At 34.4% G+C, this 15,020-nt stretch overlaps 1 protein-coding gene across 6 annotated transcripts in view; it reads right to left on the reverse strand.

The window, feature by feature from the left end:
* Positions 1-15,020, reverse strand: part of SLIT2 (slit guidance ligand 2) — a 383,740-nt gene that overhangs the window by 107,090 nt on the left and 261,630 nt on the right. For 4 of the 6 annotated variants that reach the window (XM_044681359.1, XM_044681361.1, XM_044681358.1 and 1 more), the window contains 3 exons: positions 10,000-10,071; positions 3,049-3,192; positions 2,737-2,900 (listed from right to left, as the gene is read on the reverse strand). In XM_044681359.1, coding sequence (XP_044537294.1) covers positions 2,737-2,900; positions 3,049-3,192; positions 10,000-10,071 — 380 coding nt within the window. Of the gene's footprint in view, positions 1-1,740; positions 1,765-2,736; positions 2,901-3,048; positions 3,193-9,999; positions 10,072-15,020 lie in introns of all 6 variants that reach the window. The other 2 variants (XM_044681357.1, XM_044681356.1) reach the window with 1 other exon arrangement.

Consider the following 15,020-nt stretch of genomic DNA (forward strand, 5'->3'; position numbering starts at 1 on the left):
TTGACAGTGATGGTTCTAATAATGATTATCCAGGTCCAATATGTAATAAATAGCTTGAGGGAAATGGGGACCTTATATATTCTTATGAGATCTATCTTTGACCACTAAGTTTTCCTAATAGTGCAAATGAATAGATGTGGAACTAAATCTAAATCATAGTTTTTAATATTTCCTTTTATAACTTTTTCTGTTTTAGTTATTGGTAGTAAAAAGATACATACACATTAACTATAGTTCAATATTTTGGTAACATTTTAAATTTCTCCTCCTGTCCCCCAAAATGAAGGGTACCATACTTTGTTTTATCTTTTTTGTTATCAAAGAATGAGAAAAGTAAGCAAAACTAAACTATCAGAAGAGCTTGGGAATGGTTAGACAGACAGTGAACAAATATTACCATCTTAGGATGCAAATCATAGTGACTATTTTATAGGCTTTCTAGTGACAAGAATACAGCTGTTTTACTTATTACTAATCTCAAATGGTCTGCTACTATAAGCATGAAAAATTAGATCATCTTTCAGTTTATTCCTGCTTTAAAATAATGAGTTTTCACTCCTGCAGAGGATGGCAAATCATGTGCCTCTTCCATTGCTAATTTTCCCATATTCAGTCAAAATATGAATGTAAGAACACAGAAAAATCCCATGATTATTCCAGTTCTAAATAAATATACCATTTGCAACAGAACAAAAATGAATGTCTTAAATGCACCAAATTCAAAGTAAAAATTGTAATCAACCAAGTCTTATATTTTTAAGAGAGGGAACAAGTATATACTCAATTATTGCTTCCATAGATGACCCTGTGGCAACTACGTAATATTACTATTTGACAAAAGTGGTTGGAGGATACATCTAGTTGATGATCATTGCCAATCAATTAATAAAATATGTACGTTATACATCGCTTTATTTTTCAAAAAAGCAAAACAACAAACCAAGAACACATTACACACATTTTTGCAGGCAAGGGAAAAAGAAGAAACACATTTCAAAGAGCTAGGACCAAAATCAGCATTTGCCTCAATGATATTAAAAAATCTGAAATAGTAATGATTTATGGTTTATACTTTTAAACCTACTTATCCATCTGCTTAAGTTATTCATAGCATATGGGATCCGTGTGAACTTCCGATGCCTTCGTGAAAGACACCAACATTCTTTTCGTGGAATTCTATTGTGGTCCCAGAAATGCAGGGATTGTGAGGTCATAGGTGAACAAGTAACAGTTGCAGTCAGCAGGAAACTACTGTTTGAGTATATGAAGGCAAAGGGGCGTGGGGGTGGGGAGATGACCCTTAAAAAAACAAAAACTTAAATGTTTGAAACTGACCAAATAGAACTAGCTCTTTGACCGTGGCAAGATCTGTCTTTAAAACCAGCTCAGGAAGCTATATTTTAAAAACAGAACAAAAGATAAGATATAAAAGGTAAGCAGTAGAAGTGATCTAAATAGGAAGCAGCAGGTTCTATCTAGTGTGAGTAGTTTTAGACAAATGTGCCAATCTGTGAGTGAGAAAAAAAAAGGGTGAGACTTTATTTTAGATCAGAAGCTTCATGCAAAGGCCACATCTTCAGGAAAGAACTACTAGCCATCTACTTAGGAGAAGTCAACCTATCTAAAAGACACTCCATTTTCAAATACATGCATCAAAATCTAATAAGTTTTGAGAAAACTTTGTGTTTCAGGGTGAGAAAAGAGTGTCTGCAGTTAGTCCTACTACAGAGCAAAACCTACCTGGAATGAAATACTGTTCTTTAGCTAAATAAAAAAAAGAGAAAAAATAGAAGAGGCACCTGAATGTCAGCAAGCAAAGATATGAAATATATTAGATCAAGAGTGGACTGGTTTCTACAGATAATTAAATGAAAATGTATATTTGCAGCAGGAGCTATAACATAACAATGTCAAATGAACTGGAAATGTATCTTGGATAAGGACAATAAATAATTCCCTCTTAGTTTTAGCATTAATTAACTGCTAAAAATAAACCATAGCTATAACAACTGTATATCATGCCATCAAAGATTTAAAACAATTACTTACAAAGTTTTATAAGATTAAAAAAAAACAAGTTATAATTTCAGCATGGAATTAGCTTGTAATTTATATTATTTAATATAATATCATCCTTATTTAGCAAAGTGGTTTACAATAATTTGAATATAACTGTTTGCTGAAAACAGTGTCTTTAATATATATATGTATATATATATATATAACCTGATGTCCTTAGTGGAAGTAAGAAAGGTGCAATAGGAGAAGGTGACATCAAGTGGTATTAAGTATCAGAGATCATCTCTTCCACTTAAGCAGTCTGAGCTTGGGGAATTAGTTTTTACCATTCTTCAGTTCATTTTCAGGAGAAATAAAATCATGGTTGATTATACTTAAGTTATTCAATGGAGAACTCTGTAGGAGACAACATATTTAAGGAACTCTCTGAGATGGCTTTACGGTCCTAGTTAAGAGTATGGCACAATATGTCGTTCAGTTGCTTTTCAAGGTGTCAGATATAGTTTCTGTTTTCTGTTGGACATAGTAGCCAAACTACCTCTAGTAACATCCCAGGAACAAAGTCTAAAGTTCTCCTTATGGCCCTTTGGTTCAGTGGCACGAGATAAAAGAAGTAAGCTCTGTGGTTTAACAATTCCAGCAACGTTCAGTGATTACTTCTGTAACTACTGCTTTGGGGCAACACAAAGAAAGGAACAGATAAACTAAGCAAATTACCTGAACACCGGAATTTCTTGCTTTTGATCTGGCCGATCCTTTTGTTTGCCAGCCGACGCGGGCTGGTGCATCGGGCACCACTGGTCTCAATAGGGTTTGTATGAAGATAATCCGCTAGCCACTTCAGATGGCAGTCACAAATAAATGGGTTCTGAGCCAAATGCCTTTCAGAAACATACACATACACACACATACAAACAATTTTATATATTATTTAAAACTGGCTCGACTATTTCTAAAGACAGAGCAGACTACTGGAATGAAAAATGCAAAAGGCTCAGGATCACCAAATTAAATCCAAATTATACATACAAAGTCTGAATAGCACGCAGGGGTGAAAAGGTGCCCTTGGCAATGGTCTGTAGTTTGTTGTCATACAAGGAGAGGAGGTTCAAGTTGTGGAGATCTTGAAAAGCATCTACTCGGAGGCAGTTTATCTTGTTAGCATTCAATAGTCTGATCAAAGATAGTAATAGAATTAATAAATTTAATTAGTTTTCAAATCATTCAGCTTCTTTGAAATATCTGTTCTCTGAAACCTTACCGAACTGTTGTTTCTTTTGAGTACAATCATGAAATTTTAATTTGAAATATTTAGGAGTTATGGGATCCCCTAAGTTCCAGCAGTTAAAGGAACAATCATTCAGTCATATTGCATTACGAATCACAGTGCAACCATTATATGTTAACATTTCCATGACTTGCCTCATATTTTTCTCTATACAGCGGTGAAAACTCCCATTAGCTCCCAATTCTTCTATATCAATTCAAAATCCTAGTTATCTTTAAGTACATCACTCAAGTCCTACTTTATCCATGAAGCCTTTTTATATCAAACCAATTCAACCTGATCTCTCTGCCAATTCAATTTAGGAAATATTTATTAAATATATACAAATGACAAGGCTCTGGGCATTAAAAAGAAAAAAAAACCATAGAGTTCCTGGCCTCAAGAAGCTTATATTTCATTGAGGATTTTATATATAGGATCATAGATACAAATTTATATTTTTAATATATTCTATTGGATTTTATACATATTCTCTCTATATATAATTATATAGGATTTTATATACATATAAAAGATTACATATATAAAGTTATATTTTTATATATTCTTTTGGATTTTATATCTATTTTACATAGATATTCTATATATAATATATATATATAATTCTATAGGATTTTATGTATATAAAAGATCATACAAATAAAGTTATATTTTTCATATATTCTATTTGATTTTATATATATTCTCTCTATATATAATTCGATAGAATTTTATACATATATAAAATATCATACATACAAAGTTCCTTGAAATCTTAAAAGTGTTGTATAAATCTCAATGACAATCATTGCTACACAAATAAGTCTGTGTTTTCATAGTTATAGGCAGATTTAGTTAGAAGCATGTGAAATATACAAAGTATGCTAAGAAAATTCACGTGGGAAATATTTTCTTCTGGAAAGAGTTCATAGAAGAGAAAATATCTGAATTAGGCTTGGAACGAGAAGAATCATAATAGCAAAAGATGACAAGAAGTACATTCTAGATACAAGAGACATCTTTACAAACACATAGAGTGGAGGTTTTGGGGGTGAAAGGCCCAAAATAGCTAATTTGGCTAGGGCATAGCATGCATTTAGTGAATTATGTGAAATAAGTCTAGAAATGTTAGGTTGGGTCTTGATTTTTTTTTTTTAACCCTTGTACTTCAGTGTATTGTCTCATAGGTGGAAGAGTGGTAAGGGTGGGCAATGGGGGTCAAGTGACTTGCCCAGGGTCACACAGCTGGGAAGTGGCTGAGGCCGGGTTTGAACCTAGGACCTCCTGTCTCTAGGCCCGACTCTCAGTCCACTGAGCTAACCAGCTGCCCCCCGGGTCTTGATTTTTTTTAAAGCTTGTATCGTCTGTCTTAGAATCGATATTGTTTATTAGTTATAAGGATGGAGTGGTAAAGGCTAGACAACTGGGATTAAATGAGTTTTTCAGGGTCATAAGGCTAGGAAATGTCTGAGGCCAAATTTGAATGCAGGTTCTCCTGTCTCTAAGCCTGGTTCTCAATCCACTGAGCCACCTAGTTGCCCCTGTGGGCTTTGATTCTGAAAGGTCTGAAAAAAACAAATGAATAAGTTTATGTGTTGACGTATCAACCACTGATGGTATTTGAGCAAAGGAGTGAGAGGTTTATATTTGTACATCAGGGGACCTTAGTTTGGCAGTTGCATAAAGGACAGATTCAAAAAAAGAAGAACCAGAGGCAGAAAGATTGTTCCTAGACCAGGTTTGGACGTCCTCAAAAATTTCATCAGATATTATGCATTTCAGATCATGCATCCAGGTGTTATCACTGAAGTGTTCAATGTGTCTGTCATGTCCCAAATAGATTACCACTCCTTTTGGGCTAGTGAATCTGAATAATTTTGTTTTATCATAGCTACCCACTACATTGTTTTCATATTTTTTGGCAGATATCAATCTTTTCCCAGTCTAACTCTGCTACAGACTCCCCAGGTGACTATAGACAAGTCAGTTCTCTTCTCTATATGCCTAATTTTCCTCATCTCCAAAATTAAAGGACAGAATTAGAAAATAAAAAACTTCTGACTTTAGTTTTTTGTCAATATGGGTACTTGTATGGCAGCAGAACATAGTGAGATAATGTCAGGCAGTAGAATAAGGAGACTTGGGTTTGAATCCTGACTCAGAATTACTGTTGCTGGACTGGACGAGTGTTGCTGTTGTTCAGTTCTGCCCATCTTCCTCACCCTATGAACATACTGTCCTTAATGTTTCCTTGGCAAGGATACTGTGTGGTTTGCCATTTTCTTTTCCAGTGGATTAAGGCAAAGAAACTTTAAGTTACTTGCTCGGGGTCACACAGACACTAAGTGTCTAAGACCAGATTTGAACTCAATTCTTCCTGAATCCAGATCCAGCACTCTATCTACTGAGCTACCTAGTTCCCTCCTTATCAAGTACTGCCATATTTATCAGGTAAGTATCTTTAGGGAGCAAGTTGGACTAATTGGCTACTTAGGTCCCTTCTAACTTTCAAATTCTGTGATTATCTTTTGAAATCTCTGGGGGCTGGACTTGAGGTAGAGGACAAAATCTCTTCCTTCCTACTATTCACTCAGCAACATGAACAACTATCAGTAGCCATCACCATGCTGCCACACCATTCCACTGATGTGAAAGGAGGGAAAGAGGTAGGCGGGCTAGAGAGAAGATCTCCAAAATAATTGATACTCACTCCAAAGCAAAGGAGAGGAATGAAAAAAGCCAATGAGGGAAAAAAGAAGAAGCGAAGATATGATCACTACTTTGCCCTCCCTCCCACACTCAATTTCTTCACTTCAGGTACTAACAAGCGATTAAACATACCTAACTTGGTCATGCCTGAACTACTGAAGAAACAATTTTTCTTTTCTTTAGTCTTGGCAGGTTTGAAAATGTACTCGGAGATTTGGCACGTCCTAAAGATAAGGTTCACCGTTGCTTGGGCTATAAATGAACTACCTGAATAGAAACTACCAATAATTTTTTCATTGTTCAAAGGGCTGAGCAGATCTATGACCCAGGTGTCAGGAGGGGTCAGGCTTGTAAATGCAGAGTCTCCTTCAAAGGGACTGGTAATAGCTAGAATTACAAGGAAATTGCATCAATTTTCCTCTATACATGTTAGATGTAGGCATATGCTTACCCATGGAGCCCATGGACAATGTTTGGAAAGGGAAACATATTCTGAGTATCATGATTCTAGAATGCTAGGTGATGTGATGGAGAGATTGCAGATCCAGAATGAAAAATAACTAAGTTCAAATCCAGACTCACATACTTACTATATGTATTTAACCTCGTTCTCCTCAGTTTTTCTCATTTAGAAAATAGCAATAACAGCACCTACCTCTCCAAGTAGTTATTAGGATCAAATGAGATAATAATTATAAAGTGCTTATCACAGTGCCTGGCATATAATAAATATTAGATAATTATTTCCTGGATAATAATGTGATCATTTCCTTGGTAGCTGTCTTGAAAGCAATTCCAAGTGCGAAAGTTCCAGAGTTTGAGACTTTGGATATGTAGCCTTCTAGTGAGAAAAAAGTTTTTCTAAATAGTATACTTTCAGGAGAAAGAGAGGATCACAGTTGTGTCTCCAGGTACCAAAGAAGGGAAGAGGACTTGTGACTCAAGGAAGCAAAAGACCTGGATTTTGCCACTCTTCTGTCATTACAGAGTATGATTCAGATGGAGCAGGTCTGACGGGAAGGAGTATTTCTTTTGCATCAGTCCCCAGATGATTGCTTCTGGGAAATTTATGTCCTATATGAGTGTCTTACATGTTTTATATAAATGTTTATGAGCAGTCCCCCGAGTCCTTCGAGCATCTAATGTGTTTTCTGTATCTCTTTATGGGATCCTGTAAGTTCTTTACATCATTTGCTTTTTCTATAAGGCTGAAAAATATCTCACAACCCTCAAACAAAACAAAACAATCAAACAAATAAAAACAAGTTACAGATAGAAATGGTAGAGGCAGTACATTCATCAAGTAACAAAAAGAAGAGGGAAAGAAGGAAAAATTAGCAAATGGGATATATTAGGAAATGATATGAGGGTGGATGGCAGACACAATAGCAAGGAATGGACAAGGGCATCAGACAACAGCTATGACATTAGCCTCAGAGTTACTCTCTCTACAGAAATTCTACTAAATATCAGTAATATATTTGCAGAGATGGTTTCAAGTTTTAAGTAAAATTTGATTAATGGGATGAAATTATAAATGTGTAGACGACTATCAAATTAGAGAAAGATGAGTTTGGGTTATATGAGGTTTCAGGGAATAGGAAGAAAAATGCATAGGAGCATAGATTTAGATCTAGAAGACACTTTAGAATCTGTCTGGTTCGAAATCTTCGTATTATAGGTATGAAAACAGACTCCCAGATTATATGTCTTATCAACAGAGTGAATAAATTAGTGTTGGATTCAAATAGATCAATAGATCCTCTGACTTCCATTTTTAGCACATTTCAAATTTATATCACACAAGTAATTAATTGTACAGAGGTTGAAAAGTAGAAAAAGTTTAGTTGCTATAGGATCACTTCACCTCTACACCCATAGCCATGCCCTCTCCTTTCTGTCCATTAATTCCATCATTTTTCTATTTGAATTTTGCTCTCTATACCTAGAGGTACACTGGGTACTAATAACTAACTGGTCTTATCTTGTTAGAATCCCGATCTCCACCTTTCTTCTCTGCCATTTCCATGCCATGCTCATTCTTCTTTCCAGCCCTCTTAACACATTGTCTTCCTCCTTTAGAATGCAAGCTCCTTGAGGGGAGGCAATGTTATCTATGTTTATATTTAGAGCCACAGCATTTAGTACAGTACCTGGCACATAGCAATTGCTTAATCAATATTTTATGTATCTAAAGGGATAAAGAAAGATAATATACTCTAATACCTTTGTTTTATAGATGAAGAACAAAGGTCTAGAAGCTCAAGCTATGTGCCCCATTCCACATGGGTAGTAGGTGTCAAGAATCTAGATTTAAACTCAGGTCCTGTGAGTCAAAGTTTAGAGTTCTCTTGACTATACTAACCAGCTTCCCAAATAGAATTATTCTCAAGTAGAATAAAAATGGTTTTCTAATGTATAAATTACTGTTTGAAAAATTTAAAAATTGTAAAGGCAGAAAATACTTTTTATAAAATAAAACTACATTAAATAATCATAAGGTGGCAATGATAGAGAGGTACCATATTTGTGCTTTTTAGATATTAAAAGTATCAGAGGCAGGTGTTTATGTGGTAGATGGATTCTCTATGAAAGACTTCTTGAAAGATGTAGATGAGAATTGGAGAAGATGAGAAAATAGGGAATGATTATACCCTGGATCAGTGGAGAAAATACTTAAAACAATGACACCACAGATTTGACTAAGTATATAAGCACAATAGAGAAAAGAGATACACTTTAAAATGCATAGTTAGACCACATCTAGAGACATCAAAACTGAAATATGTAGGAAGAAGGCATTTCTTTCACATAACAGTGACAAGGCTGGGAATTACATATGAGTAATGATTAAAGCAAAAGCTTCAACTTTTTGTGTCATGGATCCTTGGCAGTCAGATAAAGCCAACGGCCTCCTTTTTAGATTTATGCTTATGAATGCATACAAAATATAGGATTATAATGAAAACCAGTTTTTTTCTGAAATATAATTCAAGTTATTATTCAAGATGTTAAAAAATAAAGTTCTTGACCTGAGGTTAAGAAATCTTGGAGTAAATGAACTAGAGATATATACTTGTAATTAAAAGGTTAAGTAGGGAGGACAAGATTGGTATCTTCAAATATTTGGAAGGTTATCATCTGTAAGAGGGATTAGATTTATTCTGACTATTTAAAGTGGTAGAATTAAGAGGAAAAGGCAGAAATTATAAGGAGACATATTTTGGCTCAGTACAAATATTTTCTAATTATTATAACTGTTGAATTTGGAGGCCTTAAAAGGAAGGAGCTTCCTTTAACTATAAATATTCAAACAGGCTTGTTACTTGTTAGGGCTGTAGGAGAAGGGATTTATGTATTAGATGGGTAGTTGACTCCATGTCTGATGAAGTCCTTTCCAGCTTTAAGATCTCATGCTTCTACATGCTTCTATCCATGCCTGTATTTATTAACATAGTATCTAATCTTAGCTTTGTAAAGTTTGGATAATGTATGTAATCAAATAAATAGATATTTCCTATCTCAATTATTTATAGATAAAATTAAAAAAAAACACCTTAAGGTCCCACTGATTCTTTATGATCTATTGCATATCATCATTTTTACTATTATTGTTGTATATTTTAGCACTGCCATTCCTGCTGATTCTTTTAACAAAGGTTGATAAACATACCATCATATTTCTCTCCTTTCTAGTCACTGTTAAATCAAAATAGAGATGTTTCACAAGACCAAGAGCAAGGGTAGCACAAGTGTAAAGTGTTCAAATAGCTGGAAATCACAAATTTATGATAGCACACAGAGAAAAGTTTTAAAGTTAAATGAAAATGTTTCTCCAAACAAACAATCTTAAACAATAGAATTATTTTAAACTTTTTTGTTAAACTATATCCATTTCAGCTCAATTTTTCTGAAGTCCAAATGGAAATATACATTTTTCAGTCTGACAAAGAACTGTGAATAAATTTAGAAATCTAAAAGTAAAAAAAATACCAAATACTCACAGAAGCTGTAAAGAAAATAATCCTTCGAACAGGCTTTTTGGAAGTTCTGTAATTTTATTTCCATAGAGGACACTATTAAAAAAAGTTGATGATTAGGAAAATCAGAAAGTACCAAACATTGAATATGTGCACATCATTTTGAAATTGATGTCACTGCAATACATCAAGATATATTACAAACAATATGAAAACCTGATTACCAGTTCTGACTTTCTTGATCATAAAACTATCTTTACCTCTTCAGTTTTCTCATTTGTAAAATGGGGATGATAACTTGTATTTTCTTTACCAGAAAAGGTTGTTGTGAGGATAAGATATTGTGTTTGCAAACAGGCTGAAAAGTATGTTAAATGAAAATATTTAGAAGGCTATCTATTAGGGAATAGATTTCAAAAATCAATATCCTCAGAGAGTCTACACATTTTGTAGTGATCTGACTACTATTTATCACTGCTTTTCATTTACAGGCTAAAACAGAACACAAGCATATTTTATACACATTTGCAGTGATCTAACCACCATTTATCATTGCTATTCACTTATAGGATAAAATGGAATACAAGCATATTTTCAGTAAATATGCCCAGATTTCTCAAAACCATTCCTGTAAAGGCCCAAAAGTGTCCAAAAAAAGAAGAAATGGAACAGAGTAGACCTATTTTAATGGTGTGTTGACTTTCCTTGGGTATATGATGCCTGGTTTCTTTTAAATGTAAGTAACTGCAATTGTATAACTATGTTTATGAAGTCTAATGAATTAAGTCTAATACCAAGGACTATTAATTTAAGGAAAAAGTAGTGTATAAAGGGAGGTATCTGTTTAATTTCTAGGAGTATTGCCACAAAGGAATTTGCAGAAAAAGTGATGAGTTCAAGTGGAGAAAAGAGTGTCTATGAAACTGGTAAGATGGAAATAAAGAGGTTGTTACAGGTACAACTCTAGACTCTGCTTAATCTATTTTTCTAAGCTGACAGCATGCAGGCTTATCTCCCTGCTTCTAGTGTGGCATTAACAGTATTACCAGCCTAAAGTCTGGGCTCCCCAAGCACTGATTTTCTTTATGTTACTTCCATCTCAAAGCCTTCCTAATAACGGCTTCCCTTTTAGGGCAAAGTACAAAGTCTTCTAATTGGTTTTCAGAGCCCCTCAACTACTCCCTTTTCTGTATAATTTTTCACTTCACCTATCCTGCTCTTCTACTACTCTCCATCATGTACTCTCTGCTCTAATTAGACCAGGTCACCCACCTCATGTTCCCATGGTTAGATTTTATATCTGTCATAAAAGGTGTCAACTTAACTAATATAAGAGGGACATTATTACTAGATGCTGGCCATCACATAATGACGTCTTCACTGCGACACATGAAAGCAACACTGATGACCCAGATGGCGTTAGAATCCAAAAGACTAGAGGGAGTTTTGTCAATGATGCAGCCACAGATTCAGTACTGAAATAAAACTATACAAATGTCACTCCATGTTTGTTTTATACATATACAGACATGTACATCTAAAGACCAGATGCCTTTGGATGCATGTATAGTTGTAAAAATATGTATGTTGTTGTTTAGTCATGTCAGTCATGTCTGACTCTTCATGACCCCATTTGGAATTTTCTTGGAAAAAATTTTGGAGTGGCTTGCCATTTCCTTTTCTAGGACTTATTCAGGGGGTCACAAAGATAGTGTCTGAGGCGGGATTTGAGCTTGGGACTTCCAGACTCCAGGCTCAGTGTTCACTGAGCCAGCCAGCTGCCCCCCATCCCGACTTTACTCATAAAGAGGCAATATGGTATGTATAGATATGGCCTCAGGGATAGGTACACCTAGGGTTAAGTTCTGTTTCTGATATTTACTGTGTAATTCTGGACTAGTCTCTTAGGCTCCCACTACTCCAGGCAACTCTCTAATACAAAAAACTGCAGAGAAGGTGCCAACCTGAATTTTTAGAGGGAGTTTCCTCATCCTAGAATTCCTTATGTCAGTGAAATTCCGAGTCATGTTCCTGTCCCTATTAACATTTACAATAAATGACTTGAAGTTTGGGGGTTGTTTTCCCAATTAAGTTGAATCCTTTTTGTAAAAATCCATCATAATATTTATTTAGTAAATTTTCCTACTTGATAGAATACATAATGCTAAGACTGAATCATCTATCCCTACCCAATCCTCAGGAGTATTTATGCAGTCCATTCCCTTTCTGTACAGCAAAAATTTCAGTCTCTAGAACTTTTTCACATTGAAGGAGAATAAAATCTTTGGTGGTGAGGTGGGTATAGTATACTTCATCCCAATAATTTCTATATTAAAAATTACTGGCAATAAATATATTTTACTCCTATTGCCCAACCTTCTGGAGCTAATTATCTTTCTATAAACCTCCTATTCCTATAGACAGGTTTTTAGATATATTTGGCTACTAGATACAAGCATTTCCAGCTAGAAGCTATACTTTACTATCACAACCTTTGGCATTCCAGTGTTACCGCCAAAAAATGAGGCATTAGAGGATGTGTGTGTGTGTGTGTGGGGGCCATGTGTAGTGTTACCTAGAGGAAAATGGAAAAATTAATGTATAAGTGTCTTTAGGTTATTAGCAATCTTTGCATGTAGATAAGGAAAAAGGGTAGGATTCTAAAATGTTATGGAGATCCATAAGGAAACATATGTTCAATTTCAGAGAAATAGATATTAAAGATTCAAAAGGAACTGTGAAATTGTTTTTTTCTCCCAATCTTTACTCACAGAAACGACATCATGCTGTATCATGTTGGCAGTAACAGAACATATGAGCATACTAACAAAACTGGAGCAAAAGTCAATTAGCAAAAGCATAAACAAAAAAAGAGAAAGGAATCTGAGAGTGTTAGAGACGTAAATATAAAAGATGGATTGGTAAAATCACGAAATGCTCTGCACAATTTCCCAAATGCTTTCTAGCACACTCTATTTCTCCTATCAAATTGAAGGCCCAGCTCATTGTTCATCTTCAGTTTGTGTCTGAGCATCTTCAGCTATCACATTCAAAAGGAAAAGAAAAATGTAGTAAAGCTGGAATAAAAAGCTCCATTTACAAATGTAGTATTTCTTTCTTTCATTCCTTTTTAAACCAGTGTTGTTAAACTCTAATCTTAAATTGAACTGGCAAAATAAATTACTATATTTCCACAGGATCAAAGTGATAAATTAAGTCAAGCCTAAAAGAAGATTCTAGGAAATAAAAATAAGATTATACAACATGAAATTTGTTATATAACTCTAGTATTAGAGTTCTTACCTCCTTATTAAATGCTGATGTTGCCATTTACTAGGAAGGAAGGATGACATTTTGGAAATCTGGTAAATGTTCATCTAGTTTTTAAGAATTTTTTTCAATCCATATAAAAAGCAAATTGCTAAACGCTTAAGGTGGTGCCATAAATGAAGATTCCAATATTGGCTCAGATCAACACAACTATGTTCTTTAAATTTATAGGTGGATTCTCTCCAAGGAATATGGAACACTTTACAATAACATCTATGCTGTCTACAACTACTAACTACTTGATTCTGCCTTTTTGCTCACTACATACTTTATTTTTTATTAACACAAAACCTTCTCTCCTCCAGATACTTTGCAATTGAACTTACTCCTCACTCCAGGTACATACCAATTTTTTGAGTTGGAAATATAAGATTTTCTTTTTTCCAAATTCCGTCCCTCCTTGAACTGCTACTGTCAACAGCAATAAGCCAAATAGTAAATTCAAAGTGACTACTCTATGCTTTCCTGAGACTAGATCATCAGGTCAGCTTGGTTTAGCATTCCTAAATACTCATGTGAACACCTGAAAATAATTATTTTCCTCTTTCCTCTAAAAATGAAAATAACTTTTCCAAAATGCCACACTAATCTCTACTGTGAGGTTAGTCTGAAATAAAGTATTCTATTGGTGATTGATTGTTGTTCATCAGGGCCCTGGGGTATCAGAGTAAGTTACTACCTATTATTAATATTCTTTGAAATTCTAATTAATTATACAGCCTTATTTCCATAAAACCTGTTTTCTTTTTTAAAATGTATTTTTTATTGACATATTTGTTTTTACAGCACCAAAAATATTTACTATATTCCCTCTTCTCTTTCTTCCCAGAGAATCACAACTCAATAATTTTAAAGCCATCTATTTGTTAATACTGAAGTAGCAACTCTGGTAAATTATCAACTTAATTTTAATTTCTACCTTTAAAGTTTAGATTTTTTAAAAATAAGTTTAGGTTTTTTTTTGTTTTTCTTTTTTTTAAACCCTTGTACTTCGGTGTATTGTCTCATAGGTGGAAGATTGGTAAGGGTGGGCAATGGGGGTCAAGTGACTTGCCCAGGGTCACACAGCTGGGAAGTGGCTGAGGCCAGGTTTGAACCTAGGACCTCCTGTCTCTAGGACTGATAAGTTTAGGTTTTCAGGGTTTTTTTTTTCCTGTGGAATTTGGAAGTTCCTAAAAAATGAAAAGGAATGATTTGTGATTATGAAACTTGTTTCAGGAATTTCATCTGTCATCAGAAAGTTTCTTTGTTACTCAAAAGCTGCTGCTTTGGATTTAATCTTTGAGAGATGAGTGTCCTCTTTCAGAAATGCCTTTAAAGTTATGAAGTCAGTGATAAAGCTTTTTAGGAATTGATGGGCCCATTACTTTTCACCATTCCACCTCCACTTTTATTAAAGAGGCTTTACCTCAAAAAGATGCTTCTCTTTGATACTCTTTATCAAGGTCATGGCTAGTAGAACACTTTCAATGATTCTTCCTTCTATCTTAGAAGTAAAATGTCTTGTGAGAAAATGGGAATAGGATGTAGATGTAAAAGGATGTTGTATTTCTTAACTCTCACTTAAAATATTGGACTGTATTTTTTTCTTTTGAAATGCCCAAATACAAAATTTTGCATCATTGTACCTACTCCAGGCACAGAGAAAAGAGACATAGATTAAGTCAGTATTTACTCAACCCTTAATATTATTAAATATTTGATGTGAGAATACT

The sequence above is a fragment of the Gracilinanus agilis genome, chromosome 6 (genome assembly GCF_016433145.1).
Source record: "Gracilinanus agilis isolate LMUSP501 chromosome 6, AgileGrace, whole genome shotgun sequence".
Lineage (NCBI taxonomy): Eukaryota > Metazoa > Chordata > Mammalia > Didelphimorphia > Didelphidae > Gracilinanus > Gracilinanus agilis.